The sequence below is a fragment of the Lissotriton helveticus genome, chromosome 1_1 (genome assembly GCF_964261635.1).
Source record: "Lissotriton helveticus chromosome 1_1, aLisHel1.1, whole genome shotgun sequence".
Taxonomy (NCBI): Eukaryota; Metazoa; Chordata; class Amphibia; order Caudata; family Salamandridae; genus Lissotriton; species Lissotriton helveticus.
This window is the reverse complement of record NC_136057.1, coordinates 574,846,252-574,868,499: the sequence shown is the minus strand read 5'-3', so window position 1 is coordinate 574,868,499 and position 22,248 is coordinate 574,846,252. Positions and strand designations below refer to the sequence as shown.

Genomic DNA, 22,248 nt, shown 5'->3' with positions numbered 1-22,248 from the left:
TAATATCCGAATTGATGGACAAAGGTGTAGTGGAGGAGACACGTGGCAACATCTGTAACAGTCCCATTATTCCCGTTCTTAAAAAGACAAATGGAGATGCTCTCTCCCCTAAAATATACAGATTTGTGATTGACCTAAGAGCCCTTAATAAAACAACAATATCCCAAGATCCTGTTGTCCCCGACATCACTGCCCTCTTGACGATGGTTCCCTCTGACGCCACACACTTCTCTGTCATTGACCTGAAGAATGCCTTCTTCAGTATACCCATACATCCTGACAGTAGACAATTTTTTTGTTTCTCCCTTGGTGGGCAGAGTTTCAGATTCTGCCGCGCCCCCGCAAGGATTTACCGGGAGCCCTAGCATCTACAGCCAAGCCCTAAAAAGCCAACTAGACTCCTTGGTACTTCCTCAGAATTCAACACTATTGCAGTATGTAGATGACCTCCTCATTGCTGCAAACTCTGCCCCAACATGTAAAGAAGCTACTCTCAGTCAGTTACGCCACCTTGCCCTCCACAACCACAAAGTCTCTTTGAAAAAGTTTCAGTTTTGTCACGAGAAGGTGACCTATTTAGGTCATCTCCTCTCGAAGGAGGGAAGGCAGCTCACCGCTGATTGTGTAGTCATTATCAATGCTATGACGGCCCCAAGAACACAAAAGCAGGTACGAGGTTTCATAGGCCTAACCTCATACTGCAGACAGTGGATTTCAAATTTTTCGGCCATGGTCAAACCCCTTCTTGCCCTCACCACCAAGGAAGTATCAGACAGTTCTTTTCCATGGACTACAGAGCATGCGCAGGCCTTCGAAGACTTGAAGAAGGCCCTGTGTACTGCTCCAGTCCTCGGTACCCCTGACTATGGCAAACAATTTTTTCTTTTTGTACATGAGACAGATGGCTGTGCATGCGCAGTCTTGACCCAGATGTTTGGAGGTCACCTATGGCTATGTGCCTATTTTTCAGCCACCTTAGATCCTGTTGCGAGGGCTCTCCCAGGATGCTTACGGGCGACAGCTGTGGCCGCCCTCATGGTCCGTCAGAGTGCGGGAATCGTCATGAACTCCCCCCTGACCCTGATGGCCCCCCATTCTGTAGACACCCTCCTTAACAACACCAAGACACAGAACCTCACTAGGGCACGACTTACAGGGTGTGAACTAACACGCTTTGCCACCCACATTAACATCAAAAGATGCACTGCACTAAACCCCGCGCCACATTACTTCCACTAGACACTCCAGATGCCCGCTCAGACTCACATGACTGCATTTTAAGGACAAAGGACGAGACAAAGGGTCGGGTTGACTTACAGAATACCCCGATAGAGGATCCAGAAGGTACACTATATGTAGACGGATCATGTCTCAAGAGGCCAGATGGTAACACTTCAGCTGCCTATGCACTCACAACATTAGAAAAGGTAGTCGAAACAGCTCAAATCCCGCAGTGTTCTGCCCAGGCCGCAGAACTAGAGGCCCTCACCAGAGCCTGTGAGTTAAGCAAGGGTATAACGGTGAATATCTACACCGACAGCCAGTATGCCTTCGGGGTGGCCCACAACTTCGGGAGGTTATGGAAAGAAAGGAATTTCCTTACTTCCCATGGGAGCAAGATCCAACATGGCCTCCTAATACACCGACTGTTATACTCTCTGTCACTCCCCAAAAAGGTGGCCATTATGAAATGTCAAGCCCATAAGAAGGTGACAGACGATGTCGGGAAAGGCAATGCTCTGGCTGATCAGACGGCCAGACAAACAGCGCTGAGGAAGAGGGAAGGAATGTATGTAGGAGGTCCCGCTAGGTGGGTGACAGAAGCGGGCATGGTTGAAAATACAGTGCAAAGTGTGCTTGACATTCAGTCCCATACTACTCCTGAAGAACGCGGAGTGTGGGAAGATCACTTAGCAAAGGAGGGAAGTGATGGTTGCTGGGTCCGTACAACAACGGAGAGACAATGGATGTTGCCTGACAGTCACGTGCTGGCCGTAGTTACAATGGCCCATGGTCCTGCCCACATTAGCACAAAAGGAATTTGTAAGCTATTGGAACCTACATGGTACAACTCCAAAATAGCAGCATATGCTGAAAAGCTGGTTAAAACCTGTATGGTTTGCCTAATGTACAACCCCGGAAAAGGCACCGTTACTCCTAAGGGAGGATTCTCTCCAACTACCTTCCCGTTTGAAGTCCTCCAAATGGACTATATCCAGATGGACAGGTGCGTGAACTTAAAATATGTCCTGGTAGTGGTCTGTGCATTCAGTCGATGGGTGGAAGCCTACCCCGTCAAAGACTGCACTGCTATCACTACCGCCAAAGTACTACTCAAGGAGTACTTCCCACGCTTTGGTTTGTCCCGCTTGGTCTGGAGCGACAACGGGACACACTTTACAGCTCAAATCATGGATCATGTCTGTACAGCACTGGGCATAAAACAAAAATTTCACGCCGCTAACCACCCCCAGTCAGCAGGTCTAGAGGAAGTATACAATGGCATCCTAAAAACTAAAATGGCCAAAATAGTAGCTGAGACCGGTGTCACTTGGGTTGATGCTCTGCCCTTGACCCTACTGTCCACTAGAACAACGGCCCACACCAGGATAGGATTATCACCACATGAGATTGTATTCGGGAGGCCTGCCAATGTCTGGGGTATCCCTCGACCTAAGAAACTGTCAGATTTTGAATACCCTGTATTGACCGATTACCTGTACAATCTAACTCAAAACTTTCGTACTCTTTACCACTGGACTCGGTCCGAAAGCACACCGCACAGCTGCCCTCGCGCTGTCAGCGGACTCACAAACAACCACGGCGCCATTGCCGGCGTGCTGATAGGCCACGCCCCCTTGGAGGCCACGCCCTCCTCCCCTTCATTCTAATAAAAGTATGTGTCTATACCGTACGCGCAGCGGACAGGCGCAGCGGGCGCGCCGTCTGCGCGCCGAAGGCGCGCCTAAGGCAAGCCCGTCTTCGCCCGTCCTCGCCAAGTCATCGCCTCTTGCCACCCCCCCTGCCCAAAAAAATCGGACGACATACTATTATAACAAAAATCATCTCCTTGCACTTAACCCGAGCCTACGATGTGACAAACTGGAGGGATGCATTGGACAGACTGCTCTTCAATGTAACTCCTGTAACTTATTTATATCTGCACCGAGACTACCCCGTCACAGAACCGCTAGAAAGAACATTTCCTCCCTCTCAATCTCTCAGCTTACCGTCAGGTCCCTGGTAAAACACCATGCGGAGATACATACTCTATTGACAGACGAGAACCCAGACATATTGTTCTTATGTGAAACCTGGCTCAAGGACGATCTAACTAGCATCCCCAACCTGACACTACCAGATGGATTCTCTATGACCTCCATCAATAGAGGCTCGAGGGGAGGCGGCATTGCCGTCATCTATAGAACATCATACACCTGTACTTTTGTAAAGGAAGACATTACGGGCTGTGAGTGCGCACGGTTTAAAATCATCACCAGCCCTCATTTCTCCCTCTCTGGCCTTATTATCTATAGACCACCGGGCCCCTTCTCGAAATTCATAGAGGAACTCTTAGAGATAGCCCATGCTCTGGTTGCAAGCTCCGCTAACTTTACGATCTTGGGGGACTTAAACCTCCACTTTGACGCCATCTCGGATCTGACCGTCAGCAGTCTTTTAGCGGACCTAACAGCCTTGCAGCTGACCCCTCTTATACAATCCTCTACTCACTCGGCTGGCCACCTACTCGACCCGGTTTTCACTAATATTCTGGAAGCCAAAGCTGACCCTCCTATACCTATGGGGTGGACGGACCACTTCCTTGTTACGTTTGTGATACCGGCCGCTACTCAACCCAACAGGGCGTCGCCCGCCTTCCGCCTTAAACGGCCCTGGCACAAACTCCAAAATATGAACTTTCCTGCCAGTTTAGGAGAACCTAATTTCGAAATCACGAACGACATTAACACGCTATATGCCGCCTTTCAGGAATGGATCACCAAAGGTCTTGATACCATCATACCAGTTAAATGGACTAGAGGACGGAACACCCCCTCTAACCCATGGTATGACGATAACTTAGAAAGGAATGCAAAAGAGTGGAGCGTCACTGGAGGAAAGAATATAGGGACAAGGACAAAGCGTCTTATTTGGCCACACTCAAGCGATATCATAAGGCCATACGCACTGCTCGCGCGTCCTTCTATGCCAAAGAAATTGATTCCAGCCCCAACCCCACGAAAACAATCTTCAAATTGGTCCAAAAACTACAAAATGGCGGCAACCCTGCCTCATGCAGTTCCTCCACTCAGCAGTGTGAGGACCTCGCCACTTTCTTTATAGAAAAGGTCAGGAAGATCTACAACACCTTCTCACAAAACCCCTCTGCCCGCGTTAGCCCTCCCCATGTCTCCTGCAAAGGTCCCGGGCTCACATGTCTGCCGGCTATCTCCCACAAGGACCTAGCTAAATTTTGCAGAAAGGTGAAATCTGGCGCCCCCCTCAGATCCCATGAGACCAGCCCAGTTTCTGGATGCTCTGGACTTCTTTCTTCCCTCTCTGGTCACGCTCCTTAATCTTTCCTTTTCATCGGCCACAGTACCCACATGTTGGAAACAGGCTTGGGTCACTCCCATTATTAAAAAACCTACTTTGGACCCCACAAAGCCGGAGAACTACAGGCCTGTCTCACTGCTCCCCTGGGTGTCCAAACTTGCCGAAGCCCATGCGAACACCGTACTCACTGCCCACATGGCTGAAAATAACATCTTGGACCCCTCCCAACACGGGTTTAGGCCTGGACATAGTACGGAGTCCGCCCTCCTTTCCACCACCGAACACCTCAGGAGAATCATCGACACCGGTCAGAGTGCTGCGCTGATACTGCTTGATCTCAGCGCAGCCTTTGACACGGTCTCCCACGATATCCTACTGAGCCGCTTGGAAAGCATTGGGATCAGTGATCGGGCACTTGAATGGTTCCGATCATTCCTTACGGGCAGATCCTTTCGTGTGTCAGCCCCTCCTTTCATCTCCTATTCTCACGATATTGACCAAGGAGTACCACAGGGCTCTGCCCTCAGTCCATCCCTTTTTAATTTATATGTGCAGCCCCTTGCGGCAGTGGCCAAAGAATGGGATCTCACGCTGGTGTCGTACGCCGACGACACACAGCTGGTAATCACCCTCACTGAGATGCCCTCCACCTCTGCTTCAAAATTCAGGGATGGGCTGGCCGCTGTTGCCAACTGGATGACTGAAAACTGCCTACAACTGAATGCAGGAAAAACCGAGGTGTTACTCCTGGGTAAGAACCCCAGCCACTGGAATGACCACTGGTGGCCCCCCTTGCTGGGCCCTATCCCCCCTCCCAAATCTTTGGTTAAAAACTTAGGAGTATGGCTGGACTCCGCGCTGAACTGCCAAACTCACACCAAAAAGGTAGCAGCTACATGCATTGGGCTGCTGAGAAGCCTCAATCCCATTCTAGGCTTCTTTGACCACAAAACACGGCAGCTCATTGTCCAATCCACCATCCTGGCCCGACTGGACTATGCGAGCGTCCTATTAGGCGCCGAGACAACTAGGCTCCAGCGAATTCAGAATTCTGCGGCCAGGGCAATTGTAGGCCTTCCCAGAAGGTGCTCCGTCAGAGGCACAATTCAGAGACTCCACTGGCTGCCTGTGGAAGCCCGCATACAATTTAAGGCCCTCTCCACTGCTTTTAAAATCCTAAAAACGGAGGGCCCCGAACTCCTCCAATCGTTGCTTACTTCATACACCCCCAACGCAATCTTCACTCCATGGGTCAACATTTAGTAGTAGTCCCCCGCACAAAGCTCTGCCGCTTCGGGGGTCGCTCCTTCAGACTTCTGGCGGCAAAACTATGGAACTCACTTCCTCTCCACATCCGCTGCATCGACAACCTATTCACTTTCCGTAAAGCAATTAAAACTCACCTTTTTTTCACATCTGTAGGTCCCTGCTCTCCCTACCCGCACCCCAGTAGGTTGTGCTATGGTTCTTAGCGCCGGGACGCCCCGTTGCTGGGGCAGCTGACGCGCTCAATAAACCTCTAACATAACATAACATAACATAACATAAGTGCACGAAGCCATACCGGACAAAAGCGAGGGCCCAGGACACGTCATCCAACCTGGGGACTGAGTCCTGATCAGGAACTTTCAGCGGACCAAGAGCTTCGAGCCCCGCTGGACACAGCCACTCCAAGTCCTGCTGGCCACCCGCACCGCTGTGAAAGTGGATGGTCGTAAGAACTGGGTACACTCTACGCATTGCCGGCGTGTCCCTCTGCCACTCCCCTATGACTAGTGGGTGAAGGAAGGACTGGGAGACACAGAAACAGAGACAGTGCCAATCTTCATCCCGTTCAGCGACGCCAGGCTACATTCCACGTCCACTGAAGCAGAAAGTGACAATATTCTAAGAGGAAGGGTGGAACCCTCCCTTAACACTGCTCAAGAACTACTGTTTCCGGACCACACTATCCCTGCCTCCAACAGATACAATCTACGTTCCAGAGGGAAGGTTTGCCCTGAACTTCGGCAGGTGCCAAAGGCTGTAGGGCTGTGATCTTCCCAGGCTGAGAATAGTGCCGTTTGTAAGACTGAGGTAAACCACAAGGGCCCTCAGCCCTCTGCATTCAGGTGAAACAACCACCAATCACAGAAGCCACTAGGGGTCCCTGGCTTAGCACAATGGCCGCCTTCCCAAACACCCGTATCCAGAAACGAGATGCCAGTCTCCGACATAGCAGATGCTTCCTGGTCACCGTGGTGATACTGTTTGTCTCCCTCCTCGTATCTATCCTTGGTTGGCTCTCACTGATCTCCCATCCTGCTACATCACCGACTCCTATCCCGACTCCTGCAGAGCATCAGTACTATTCTTTGCCAGCCCACGAATTACCCCGCCGTGCAGAATTTCTGAATAACACCTTCATACAAATGCTACATCACCACCAACTCATCATGAATACTTCCAACTGCTGGGTGTGCGGACTGATACCACATTCCATGCTACATCCTGTCCCTTTCTTCCCTTATCCATTTTCTATCTCTGGGTCTTGCCTTGCATGGTGGATGTTGATACAGGAGGCCTTCACTGTCAATGGCACTGCCCATCCTGTCCTCGGAACATTCCGTGATGACTTCTGGCGGAACAGATCTGGCAATACCAGTGCTCCTTTTTGCCCGACCAGTTCTTCCACATTACTACACCCACCAGACGAACTCGGTGAGATGGTAGTATTCAATTCCACCACTCGACAAACATTTTCAAGGTTCCGCACAGGAAAGATACTGCCCAATGATAGAGACACTCTGAACGTCATCAATGTACAAGGCCGTGTCTGCATCCATGGCCTAGGGACTAAGACAGTTGGCACCAGTTTATGTGACATAACTAAGACACTAAACTCCACATCTCCTCCGAAGTTGGTGGCATCCCCCAACACCTACTTTATCTGTGGAACTGCCGCCTACACTTGGCTCCCCCGTAACTGGTCTGGTACCTGCTAGCTGGCCTTCCTCCTTCCACCAACATATTCCACCCATGGAGGTTACCATCTGACAATGAAGGGCACCCTGCGACGCTTACGTAGGGGTGTCATATCAGTCGAAGATACAGCAGGCCAGGAATCTGGGGATTTCTTCAAAGGTATACTTCCATTCTGGGGCCTCATGGCAAACAGTCGAGCTATCCGAGGACTGACCAGGGTCCTTGAGGCCACCATCACAGTAACAGCTGGTGCCCTCTCCAACATCACTGCGGAGCTACAGACGGACCGCCTCATAAAACCGCATGGTCCTGGACGTCATCCTTGCTGATCGTGGTGGCGTATGCAAATTGATCGGCTCCAGCTGCTGCGTGTACATCCCGGACAACGCACCTACAGTGTACGATGCCATCAAACGTCTACATCGTCTCTCTTCCGAAGTACATCTGGATGAAGGCAACTGGTCCCTCACCGGCTGGATCTGGGGCCTTCTTTCCCAGTGGGATTGGAAGGTCCTCATCTTCCTTGCATTAGGAGTAGCTGTCCTGGTCTCCTGCTGTCTGTGTTTCCAATGCCTGCCAGTGCTCTGTGCTACTTGTGCCCAGACCATCAAGCCTCCGCCATCAAGCATCCACAACACCAATATGATGGTAATGGTCCAGCAAGAAACAGATGGACTTATGAACATTGACATTTCATAAAAGTATTTGCTACTCTATGGCAAAAGGAGGGTCTGAGGAAATGTTTTTTTTTTAATGATAATCCCTTTTTACTGGACTCCACTGATTTTTGCCTTGCCATCCCGTGGCAAAAACTTCCACAGGACCCACTTGGTTGTTTCCCCTTGAAATACGAAAGAAATCCCACCACCACGATAAAAACTCATTTTTTGCAGGCCTGCATTTCTGCCCAGAGACTGTCGCCCACCCAACTCCCGTTCTCTGCAGCTCATCAGAAAGTCACATGACCCTCACCCCGAGTTAATGCATCATTCTTCCTCTCCTGCTCCCATCCTCGTCACCTTGATCAGGTTATCTGGACAATGGTCTGACTGGTGAACTTTCATCCAGACAATCGAAGAATGGCTCGTAAAGCCGGGGCTTTTGATCAAGACAGCTGGGCAAAGAAACCTGAGGAAACCAAGCCCTGATCAAAGCAAAACTAACATTTGACTGTGTACCTTCCCTTGACCAGGTCACCAACTGCAAACACCACCTGGACCGGCTAATTAACAATAAACACTGCTCTGATTGGACAATGGTCTTGCAGCCAAAAGGCTGGAGTATGAAATGTATAAAAGGCTTGTTAGCTACGGATTTAAGTAGCAGCCTCCTCTGTCGTGTCTTTAACTGACTTTGGAATCTGTCCCATAGCCCGGGCTATTGAAATAAATCTGGGTTCCTCCTGCAGACGAAGGCTCCTGTGTCTCCTTTTACTACGTATGAAGGGTATGGGCGATTTGAGCGGTTGCCCCGCTGCCGAGACCCTGTAAGTGGGTTAATCCGGTTCTTCACTTTAACATTTTTATTTTCCAATCTCGCTCAGGTGGTGCCCTTGCATCCATTTCAATCTTCTTAGCATACAATTCTGTGTGGTGTTTCCTTGATCTCCCGGTTCTCTTTAGTCTGTATGTCCAACTTACTAGAACGGACTAGAATACTTGATTTAATGCGTTTTGAATACAGGCAATACACTATTCATCATTAGATTCTATCAGCATTCAAATTATATCAGCCAAATTGAGCAATGGCTGGAAGCAATCCCTAGGTGGAATGTTGCCAGTCTTTAGAAACAATGCCCTGAACTGCGCCCTCAGGGCAGAAGTGGGAATGGCGTACGCTAGGTCAAAATTACTATTGTAACCCCAGCCCTAGATTATGAGGAAAGAGCAACTTTACCCCAAATATTCCTGGATATTTATTTAGTTCTGGAATATTTTGGGTAAAGTTATACGTTCCTCAAGTATTTTTAGGAATAGTTGAAAAGTAGTAATTTTGAAAGGCAGAAAATGCTGCCCGAGGGCGCAACTCACGGCAAAAAACTTGGAATACCTCTAACTTTGGTCAGCCATGATGGGATCTTTGACTTGCTCAAGTGCCAAAGCCAAAGAACCTTAGTGACCACTTGAATCTATCTGTCCATGGATGTGGATGTGTGTTTCTGTATCTTGTTTTTTTTTTTTAACTTAGCTTACTACTGCACATACTTTTACTATCTATGGCTCTTGCTGTCCATGCCTCGTGACAAGGGCATCAATCGCATCACATGCTGATTAGGGCAATACTGCAGATCTACACAGTTTCTGAATAACCGCCAGAGAACTCAAAGTTAGAGATATCCAGCACTCACTACAAGGTACCCATGCTGCAACACCCAAACTTAGAACTTTTAAAGAACTGACCCTGTCTTCTTGCAAAATATTTTAGAGTTTTATAAACCTAAAAGAGTGTTAGATCTGGGACTAAGTTTCTCCTCGACATCAGTGTGCTTGCAGCTGCAGCCTTGCATTTAGGATACTCTGCGTTAATCACTGGAGTAACATTCTTTTTTAGCAAATTTTGAGCCATCTCTTTATTTCTGGCAGTCTCTTAAAACCTATCTTTTCTGTGAATGTTGTCAACTTATTCAGAGACTGTATTTACTGTGTTTAGGAGTTGGCCTCTTGTGCCATGATGCCTTTTAATCACTATGAGCTGATAAATACTGTACATAAGCAAGATACTAGGCATGGCAGCAAATACTGGGAATAACATAGAATTCAACGGCCAGTCACATTCGGATATGCTTTATCACAACCACATTTTGAAAGAGGAAGACATTTTGTAGTCAGGAATTGTCGGGAAGTTATTTTCTTGAAAAGCAAAACGCATAATGGCTTTGAAAAATGAATCAAACTGTAAGCAATAACATATAGAAACAGTACTTACCGTGCAAATTCCAGGTAAATTCAAAATGGATCCTAAAATTGGCACTCTTCTAATAAAGCCGATGACTACAGGAAAGAACCCCCTTGAAAATATAACAATATACAACAGATTATTTGCTGCGCTTCTAAACTTAAGTAGAACACAATACAAATAAATTACATTCTGGTTCCATGAATGTAAAAGAAAGATGCTGTTTGCACAAGATGTCTTAAGTTAACCAAAGAAGTTCAATCATTTTTGCCTACTGTATTTATGAAAGGTGGAGGGTATATCTAGTATTTTTTGCCTGACTGGTTGTACTGCACATTACATTGGCAAGGATGGATTTGCACAATTAAAACAACTTTAAGACCCACTACCACGAGCCAGTCCAGGGAATACCATGCTCTAAAGTGCAAAATGACTAGCTAGTCAAAAGCAAAGGTTTGGTTTATGCCTTTGCTAATTACACCTCTTTAATTTAACACATTAAACAGATAATGTTCTACTCCAAATGGATTAAAATAGAGCAAACATAAGGAGTCAAGGAGATGGACTATTTTTCACTTTTTATGTAACTCACACACTGGAGAGAGTTATTGCTGCGGGAGAACGTGAGGTAGTTGAAATATTAAACATTATAGATTACGGAAGAGAGAGGTATGCTAGAAAACCAGCACCATGTGAAAATGCTATTTACAGGACAATACCTCTTATTGCAAGATCAAACCCATTTTCTTGTACTGATGCTTCTGCTTTTTTTGGCTCTGTGCATTGGGGCTCTGCTAATCAGGCCCCAGTGCATGTGGTCTGACCCCTAAAACATATCCAAATTGGCTACCGTCCTAATTGGCATATTTAACTAACTTGCAAGTCCCTAGTATATGGTACAAGTGTTCACAGTGCCTGCAAGTTAAATGCCACTAGTGGACTGCAGCGCACATTGTCCCACTACTACAGTGGTAGAGCAAAACATGACTGCTAGCCTGCCACAAGTAACCAGACTGTGAAGGATAGACTGTACATTCACCTTGTCAAAATCACCCCTTTTGATTGGCATAAATCCTCCTTTTAAATGTTAATAAGTCACCCATAGTAGACCTTAAATGCCCATAAGGCGGATTGCATGGTATTTAAAAGTAGTACAAGTAAAAGTTTATTAAAAAACATGTCTTAATGGTAACATGACCCTACAAGCTAGCTATTTTTGCTGTAGCAGTTGTATCTGTTTCATAGGAAAACACTGGAATACCTTACTAAAGTTTATAAACATACCTCAGCCTAGGAACCCGCTAAAAAGTCAATTCTGTGACTTTTTAAAATATGTATCAGAAACCCAATTCATCTGTAAAGTCAGATATGCACTATAGTCACTTTAAACAGACTAAACCTTTACAGGTCATTTTGTATGTGCTCCAACTGTCATCCAGGAGCGGAATAGCTCATTGATGAGATATGAACTTGCTCCCAGAGCAGAGACAAAGGCCTTGAGCGTGGGGAGGTTTTCTGTTCCTCTGACAGGATGGCCATCTTGGCAGTGCCCTCGAACGTAACTTTAGAGAGGCATACCCTGTCACAGGCAAATGAGGCTAATACCAGAGTCTGTCTCATCTTTTGTCCCTGCAACCAGTCAGGCACCAATCCCAGCAAGAGAGGAGCTGCCTCAGAACTGGTTTTGAGTTACCACACAGAAGGGAATGCTCATTTCCCTAGCCACACCTCTAGGCTAGGAGGTAGTTAATCACTACAGGGCAAGCCCAACTGACCCAGAACCAGGGGAGGTGAAATCTATATAAACAAAGGTTCGAAAGAGATAACTGTTACACAATCAATAAATGTGAAAGATACACCAAAAAAAAAACAAAGTACTCACATAGTAATTTAAAAAATCCTACTAAACAATTATTGTAAACAGAATTAAGCACAAAATAAACAAGACAAACAACAGATAAATATTTAATGTTCAACTTATTACACAACAAAACACTTTAGACAATATATAATGTGTTACAGGTAAACAAACAATTGCATTGGGACTATGAGCTTTTTGAATAGTCAATAAATGAAAATGGAAAATTGCGAGTTTTAATCCCTTTCCAAGTGCCAGAGGAGTCAACAGCATTTTGATCTCCCAAAAGTCAAAGTCATCAGGACAAAAACAGATATTTAAACAAAAGAATCTAGAAAATAATATTATGCAGGGGGCAACTTAATTAGTATGAAGAGTAAAGAAAAGAAAACAGACCAAAACCCAAAATAGGAATGATGCCACTTATTTCCAAACAATCTATGAGTAGGCTTATTTGACTAGGCCTAGAACAAATCATGCCAACAAAAGGCCAGACGGGAGAACAAGCTCACATATAGGGAGCAAGCAATTCCATAAATCCTAGAGAGCAGCAGGATGCTAAGATTAGAAACCAAACACCCGGTGAACAAAAAACAGCTGAATAGATCACCAATTAAAATTTAAAATAAATGCCATTTGTGCTGGAAGAAGTGATCAGACACTCAGTGCAAAAACACTTCACTGAATGAATCACCAATTTAAGACAAGGAACTACCACTTATTTGGATCACAAATTCGCCCTCAACATGATAGATATAGTGGGTCCCGGTACATAATATAACTGCATATTATCCAGTGAAAAAATAGACTACAACATTAAAGACCACTGCTTACGCTGCTTCACGAAATGGCCCTGAAGAAAAGATCCTGGCGCCAGACAATAAATGTGCGTTTCTCCTAATATGGAAAAGCGATTTTTTTTATAGTGTTAAATTGCCATTCTTAATTATTGTGGGCACATGGACGGCACAAAACCCCTTCGGTTACTGTGGTAATGAAAGGAAGCAGAGTCCTTGTACTTGCTTGTAGTATCTTTATTCAAGTAAGATGGTAGGTAGATAAGATACTAGTAAAGGCCCCACCGGGAGCTGCCTCCTGCCGCTCAGCCCTTCACCAACTGACAGACCTGTAGAGAGCCAGGCGGGCTCTACCCTACAATGTAGCAACACTCACGCATCCACTCCACCCCTCAGGGCGGGCACGCCCCGAGGGTATAATAAACCCCGGGGAAGATCGCTCGGGGTCTTCCCGGCAACCTGAGCCCAGAGTGTCTGTCCATTCATTTATGCTAGTGCCCCCACGTGACAAGGCCCTGACTCCATCACCACATTGGCGACGAGGCCGGACTGCCCTGCGCGTGCAGGATAAGACGAGGAGTGACGGCGCATCACAGAGCCCGCTCCCGCTCTGCTCCGGTCCGCGGCCTGCCCACGCGCCTTCCCGTCGGAAGCGCTTTCAGCTGGCAGGGCCGGGACCGCGGAGCGCCCAGGGTGAGTGCGCGATCATTGCCCCCCCTGCGAGCGCCTCTCGGCCTACCTGGCTGGTTGTCCGGGCGACGGCTGCCTGTGTCGAGGCATACGCCGGACCGTGATTCCGGCTGCAGAGGCCGGTGAGGCTCCGCGCCACGCCTCCGACCCGCCTCATGTACACCACGCACCTGGAAGTGCGTCAGGCGACGCTCTCCACGCTCCTGAGCCTCTCCCTCAGGCGACGCTCTCCACGCTCCGGAGTCTCTCCCCTCGGCGGCTGCTCCAGGCCCAGCGCAAAGAGCGCGAAGAGCGCGAACGAGCGCGAGGCGGCCCCCGGTGGCTGCCAGTGGTAGTGCACGCACCACCATCTCCACGTGGCTTCGCCTGAGGAACGGCGCGAAGAGCGCGACCGAGCTTGTCAACCCTCACATAAGGTGCATACTGAGCCCCAGTGGGTGTCACAGATAGCAAATAAAGTTCCAATCAGCATACGAATAGCCAAAAAAGCCGTTTGTGCCAGGAACACAGAAATAAATAAAGAAATAAATAAATAAAGAACGCACCATGTCCTAGGTGGATGGAGCCCCAGCGTTGCAAGATGGTGCACCAGCACAGGCTGCACAGCCTCCACCACCTGTCCAAGCAGGAAACGTCCCAGCACAGGCCCAAGCCGCAACACCCAGCCCGCAGACTGGCCACCATGCCCATTCAGGCACGGCGCCGTTACCGCCATTCAGTGAAGCGTCTGACCCGGCCACTGTGGCGGTGAGATGGAAGGCGTGGGTTCGCAGGCTGAACCATTATTTCAAGGGCACCAGGGAGACGGATGGCGAGGTCAAGAGGTCCCTCTTGATCCTATATGGCGGCGCAGAGATAGACGAGCTCTTTGAGACGCTCCCCAACACAGGAGGTGACAGTGAGTACGAGGCCGCGGTGGCCGCGCTAAACAAACACTTTGACCCCCAGCTAAACAACGATTTCGAAAAGTTTAAATTCAAACGGGCGTGGCAAACGGGCTCCGAGTCGGTAGACATGTTCTACGCACGGCTACGCCGGCTGGCGAACACCTGCCCGTTCACGGACCCGCGTGAGGAAATTCGGGATCAAATCATTGTGGGGTGCCGTTCAAAGCTGCTCAGGAAACTAATCCTGCGCCAACCAGGGATTTCGCTCGATGAGATCCTGATTCTCGCAAGGTCGCATGAGCTGTCAGACGTGAGGGCTGAGGAGCTGGAGGCGGCGCTATACACCCCGGTAGCTACCCCCGCACAGACCAAGCCAGTGCAGATCAAGACGGAGAGAGTGGAAGCAATCCACCGGAAACCTGCAGCGAGTCGGCCGCATCAGGTGACTACGACAAGGAATTTGTGCGGGTACTGCGGAGAGGCCCACTCCGCCACCGCAGCGTGTGCAGCGAAAGGGCGCACGTGCTCCAAATGCGGCAGGATGAACCACTTCGCGAAGGTATGTCGAGGCGGAAAGTACAGACCGGCAGTGACAAGGCCGAAAAACATACAGAGGAGAGTTCATCAAATGTCGCTTGAAGAGGATGCCGACCCGCCACCAGACAGCCATGCTCAAGAACGGCCTCAGTGGTACGAGGATGATGAAGACGACGAAGTCTACGTCGTCTCATACGTGGGCAGAGCATCCGCAGCGTCCACGCGGAGAAGACCCCCACCGATGTGTTCAGTCAAGGTGGATGGCACGACAGTACAAGCACTCATAGACACTGGGGCATCCGTGAATGTCATGGACTCCGAGCAGTACAACCAGATGATGCCGAGGCCCGAACTGGTACCGTCCCAAGCGAGAATATACACGTATGGAGGAACAGAGCCCATGCCGCTGCGGGGAGTGATCACGACAACAATCAGGCAAGGGGAATACTCCATCGTAGCTAAGTTCCACGTCACGGAAGGGAAGAAAGGCACGCTACTAAGCTGCCACACCGCCGAGGACCTCGGATTAGTGTTTTTCGCTAACCAGGTGCACCAGTCACATGCAGAGTTCTTGATGGAGGAGTTTCCAGAACTGTTCCGAGGACTAGGGAAACTCAAGAACAAGAAATTCAAACTACACATAGATAAGTCTGTGCGACCGACAGCCCTAAGACACCGGCGTGTCCCGTTCAACCTGCGTCCGCAGGTGGAGGAGGAGCTGAGGAAGCTTGAAGAACTCGGTGTAATCGAGAAGGTGACCGGGCCCACACCGTGGGTCTCTCCACTCGTCGTGGCGCCCAAGCCCAAACAACCTGGAGCTATACGGCTGTGCGTGGATATGCGTCTGCCAAACGTAGCGGTGAGGAGGGAAAGGCATATCACCCCTACCATGGATGACATCATAGCGGACCTCAACGGCGCCAAATGGTTCTCCAAACTCGATTTAAACGCAGGTTACCACCAGCTGGAGCTTGAGCCAGACAGCCGCTACATTACAACCTTCTCCACACACGTCGGGCTAAGGAGGTATAAACGACTAAGCTTCGGAGTGTCTTCGGCAGCTGAAGTATTTCAGAATGCAATCAGAGAGGTGCTATCCGGACTGAGTGGGGTCATCAACTTGAGCGACGACATCCTGGTGTACTCTGGATCGCTTGAAGAACATCACGTACACCTGAGAGCAACCCTCAAAAGGCTATCAGAACAAGGCCTGACACTCCACAAGTCCAAATGTGCCTTCTACCAGGACTCGGTGGACTTCTTCGGCTACACTTTCACCCGAGAAGGCCTGAAGGTTGACCCCAGGAAGGCCGAGGCCATCCGGGCTGCCAGCACCCCGCAAAACCCCACAGAAGTCAGGAGTTTCCTCGGGATGGCAACGTATTGCGGGAGGTTCATCCCCAACCATGCAGACCTGGCCGAGCCACTGAGGCTACTCACCCGCCATGACCATAAGTGGGACTGGACAGTGGCGGCGAACACAGCGTTCCAAGCAATAAAGAACAGCCTCCTGGACACCACAGTGATGGCGTATTTCCAGCCAAAGAGGAAGACTGAACTAGTGGTCGACGCGAGCCCGGTGGGCCTGGGAGCGGGGCTCCTTCAAGAATACGGAGCTGATGTCTGGAAACCGGTGGCGTACGCCAGCAAGGCTCTCTCGGACACCGAGACCCGCTATGCACAGATCGAAAGAGAAGCCCTGGCCATCAAATGGGCGTGTCAACACTTTCACTTGTACCTGTGCGGCCAGGAATTCCGGGTGATAACGGACCACAAGCCCCTTGTGCCCCTATTTGCAGGGTCAGCGAGGCTGGCCCCTCCAAGGATCGAGAGGTGGGCCGTCCAGCTACAGGGCTATAACTTTAAAGTCATCTTCCGCCCGGGGGTCAACAACCCAGCGGACTACCTGTCGAGACACCCGGACTGCACCAAACCAGCCACTCGACTAGAGGAAAGTCAAGAAGCGGACGCCTTTGTGCACTTGATTTCAGAAAACGCGTGTCCAGAGACAATGACACTGAAAGAGATTGGGGAAGCAACGGAAAGAGACGAAACACTATGCCGAGTCAAGCACGCGCTCAGGGGGAACCAATGGGCGCACTTCCTGGATGGAATACATGGGCTCAGGCCGGAGGTCAGTCATGCCCGCCAGCAAATGTGGCAGATCAAGAATGAACTGAGTGTCGGGGATGAAGGTGTAGTCCTGCGAGGGCATCTAATAGTGATACCGGAAGACCTCCATCCCAGGATTCTGTCCCTCGCTCACGTCGGGCATCAGGGAATGGCCAAAACAAAGGCCAGGCTGCGGTGCCGAGTCTGGTTCCCGGCGATGGACCTCAAAGTAGAAGAGATGGTGAGGGCCTGCCACGCGTGTCTAATCACCGGAGGGGATCCCGCACCAGCCCCTGTTATAACGGAGCCCTCCCCGACGCTGCCCTGGACCAACCTGAGCCTGGACTTCGGGAGTTTCCCGGATGGTCGCCATACTCTGGTACTAGTGGACTCTTTCTCCAAGTTCCCGGTGGTGGAGGTGATCCCCTCCACAGCTTTTCCCCAAGTCAAACGGAATCTAGACAAGATCTTCGCAACCATGGGATTGCCGGAGGAAATTAAAACAGACAACGGTCCTCCCTTTCAAGGCCGAGACTTCCAAGCCTACTTGGACGCCCTCCAAATCAAGCATCGGAAAATCACCCCCTTGTGGCCGCAGGCCAATGGAGAGGTGGAGAGACTTATGAGGACCATTAATAGAGCCATGAGGATTGCCGTAAGTCAAGGAGAAGATCCGGAAGCAGCTCTAGACCGATTCCTAGGAGCCTACCGACAAACGCCTCACAGCACAACCAAATGTGCCCCGGCCCATTTACTGTTCAAAAAGGCCCCCAGAGACATTATCCCGTCCGCAAGCACGTGGACACCACACGAGCGAGATGGGGACGCCATTCAGTCCAGAAGAGATGTAACCAACCAGAAGGCTAGTGCGGCCAGACGTGCGAAGACATCAAATCTACAGGAAGGGGACACAGTAGTGGTCCATGACCGACACCCCGGATGGAAGTATAGGACCCCCTATGAACCGGACCTGTGGACCGTTGAAAGGATCAGAGGAACCATGGTGACTGTCAAGAAAGGTGAACAAAGAGTCACGCGAAATGTGTCATGCTTTAAACCAGTGAGGGGAAGAACAGAGGACCAGGGCGAGGAAGAAGAGGTCGGGCCACGACACGCCGGACTGTCTCCGACAGCCTCATCATCAGCGAGAGGATCCGACGATCAAACGTCGGTCGAAGACCAAAGGAGAAGCCAAGATCCGTTGCCGTTGCCGTGCGCATTGGCCGACAATTCCCCGACCTGCGGAGCGGAAGGAGAGGTGTCCCCGGCTGGGGACACTCAATCACCGAAGGGCCGAAGCCAAAGATACAACCTTCGGCCAAACCCTGGCCCAAGCCACAAGTTACGGGACTTTGTGTGTACCTCCCCCTGAAGACCAAGAACTGGTGATGAAGCAGACTGAAATGAAGGAGGGATGTAGAGAGCCAGGCGGGCTCTACCCTACAATGTAGCAACACTCACGCATCCACTCCACCCCTCAGGGCGGGCACGCCCCGAGGGTATAATAAACCCCGGGGAAGATCGCTCGGGGTCTTCCCGGCAACCTGAGCCCAGAGTGTCTGTCCATTCATTTATGCTAGTGCCCCCACGTGACAAGGCCCTGACCCCATCACCACAAGACCTTCACTCAGAACATTCTATGAAGGCCTCACACCAACATTCCGAGCTGAGCAGCAAGAGTAAATACAGCAGTTACCTGGTATGTAAGTGCACAATCTAGTGTCCACACTAGACTGAGAATTACTTCAGAGGCACGAACTGCAAACGCCGAGTGTCCCTAAGTAAGTGCATCATTGGCAGTGCCAGCGGTAGCAAATACAAAGGAAAAACAACTGTTTACAAAATTAGAAGAGCATCGGGCTGTAGCGAAACGGTGCCAGCGGTAATAATCACAAATGAAATACAGCTGCTTACAAAGTTAGAAGAGCCCCAAAGAAACGGGTTCCAGCGAAACACGAAAAAGCTTCTTTATCAAAAAGGTTGTGCATGAAATTGACCCAAGCTAACAATGCCGGCCCAGGCAGGATAGCCTTCTTTAAAAACAAAATGACCTTGTTCCAGCACAGTGATTAATGAAATACATGTCAAAGAAAAGGGAAAGAGGAGAAAATTCAAAAGAAAAGAAATTCCCCAAATTTTACCTTACAAAAGTAATTCCACTCATGAAAATAGAAAATTTACATTTGACACATCCTTTTAATCAGCCATTGTTCATGTTAAAATCAAAATAGTCATGCAGCACGGCAGAAAAAATATATATGGCTCACTGTAAAGACTACATATACTGACCAAGCAGGATAAAGATGTGGAAAAATATATGCACCATACCAGGATCACAAATTTGCAATCCTGTTAAGTATTGACAATTAATCAATGTACGATATTCATGTAAAACTAAAATTATCCAGTGAATGTCACTACCTGAATGAATGTACCACAGATTGAAAACCATATATGGCTCAATGTAAAGACTATAAGCAAAAATAGGACTTGGTGTAGAGGACTGGGTGTAGATGCGGAAGTATGTACAGGTATATTCATCATAGCAGCGTCACATAATTACATTCCTCCACTGCATTGAGTCCCTTTGTAATGTTATATCTTTTTAGGGCCATACCACTATTCATTGAGGAAAAAATAATGTCAAAACTGGAATCTGTCTTTATCAAATTTATTTGGCAATATGGAAAAGTAAGAAGATCAACAAGTCTTTTATCTCTCCCGCGGGAAAGGGGGGGCTTGGATTTCCCCAATTTAAGGTTATACCACTGGACCTGTCTTTTAATACAAATGAAGACACTTTTTCAATCAGACGTCAATATTGACAATGATAGATCAGAAGTATATCAACTCCCCTCTATTTATGAATTACTACTGGGAAGAAAGGCTACGGGTATCATGTTATGTGAAGTAGATCGAAGATTCTACAAAAAAGCAAGATACAAGATTATTGATGGTGCTTGGAGGGTATGGAAGGCTAGTAGAAAACTTTGTAACATCCCCAAAATTAATGCTCATATTCATATCAATAGATTCAGCCTCTTTTCTAGGCTTGGGATTGGAAGGGCCTTGAAAATTTGGAGGGAACTGGGCATTAATGCTCTACGAGACATAATGGATGCAGAAGGGATTATAAGTTTTGAGACACTACAAAGGAGGTATGGTATTCCAGATAATCACTGGTTTGCCTATACCCAGGTTGATCGTTCCCTGAAGTCTATTAAACCAAAGCCGCCCCCCCCAGAAAATAGCCCTCTCTTGGATGCATTGTCCAAAGGATGCAATAAAATCAAACCTGTATATAACATGCTTCGTGCAGAGATCCAGGATGATGTTGATAAAACAGAGGTTGCATGGTCCAATAAATTAGGGAACCCGAACGTAGATGTTGACTTGGCTATAGCATTGAATAAAAGAATATTTAGAGCCACAAACCTAAGAGCTCAACACTACAAAACGGTGTTTAACTTATACTATACCCCGGCAAAATTACATACATGGGGGGCCAGAGTAGATGATAATTGCCCAAGATGTGGGGGGGGGACAAGCAGACCTTCTACATATGTTCTTCTCTTGCATTCTCTTGACTCGAGTGAAGAAAGAGATTGAAAAATTATGGGAGGGGCTGCTAGGTCATAAGATCGATCTATCCCCTACCCTGATGATCTTGGGCACAGATTTAAATTTAAATTTGGGCAAGGAAGAAGAAGCATTGGTGTTTATTTCTGTTGCCGTCCTTAGGATTCTGATTTCGGCGGGGTGGAAGGATACAGTTGCACCATCTTTTCAAATGTGGTTATCCAGGTTCCTTGGCATACACAATATTGAGACTTGCCTATATGAGTACAAGAGGGGGAAAGTACGGGACTTCGGAAGAAGGTTCTGGTCCCCGGTAACCAAATGGAGGGAGACCCATGTAAAAGATGTATGAATTGTCATTCTGTATATTATGATGTTTATTAATACTGGAAATATAATTATGCACTCCGTCTCCCCCCCTCCCCCTTTTTATATTCCGATGGTTTTATATGAACTTTTCCATTTTAGAAGTCTTAATTATTTATCTAATATAAGTTCGGATTGAGTATTTATCTTTTGTATTTAATGAACATGTGAATCAATTATTAAGCCTGTGTCCTGAATGATCAAAGTATGTACTTTTAAAATATTTTTGTGATGTATTTTGACTCCAAATAAAAAAAAAAATAAAAAAAAAAAAAAGAGTCCCTTTGTAATGCTGTCAACCCAGGATCCAGCAAGTGCCACGCATGAATGTGGCACCCCTGGGTACCCTCTTCAAGACACTACTGGACTTGTGGATGACAGAAGAGGATGGTACCTGCTGTTGAAACCTATGAGAAGAACGGCTGGCACTGCTTCCACTTGTAGCCATGGTAAAGAAGTGGATTCCGAGGGTCAGTTGGCTGACACCCTGGTAAGCTATAGGAACACAGAAGATGCAAGAAGTCCACTTTCCCGGAAGAGCCCAGATGACCAGTTTCAACTAGACCTGCCCTGAGCCAAGCTGGTGGCTTATGTAGGATTGAGTCCTGACCCCCAAGTGTTGTACCTGAGGACCTGGAACACTTTGCTGGTGTCAGAGTGTATTCCTCCTGCCCAGCCCTAAAAACCTGGGACTTAAAAACTTTTTATTAACCTTTTGCCTGGGGGACCCTTGTGGGACCGCAACCAACCTGCCAACCGATCCGCTGAGGGTGCATCGCCGGTGGGTCTGCCTTCACTGCAGCTCCTGGTACGTTTATCACCGTAACAACAAATACAATCCAGTGGGATCAACGCCAATCAGCATCAAACAACATCAAACACTCTTTGGCTACAGCCTGCAGCCCTGCTCCGCTGAAGAAATCAGACTACCAGAAAAGAGTCTAAGTCCAAAGGTAGAAAGCTTCACCGAGCCCAAAGTCTAGCAGCATCCGATCGATGTGGACCA

The 22,248-nt window shown here is 48.5% G+C and overlaps 1 protein-coding gene across 1 annotated transcript in view; it reads right to left on the bottom strand.

Annotated features, from left to right (window-relative positions):
* The window catches only part of GOLT1B (golgi transport 1B), a 237,096-nt gene that overhangs the window by 57,707 nt on the left and 157,141 nt on the right, over window positions 1–22,248 (bottom strand). Inside the window, exon 4 of the mRNA XM_078674069.1 lies at window positions 10,447–10,528. Coding sequence (XP_078530195.1) covers window positions 10,447–10,528 — 82 coding nt within the window. The remainder of the gene's footprint in view (window positions 1–10,446; window positions 10,529–22,248) is intronic.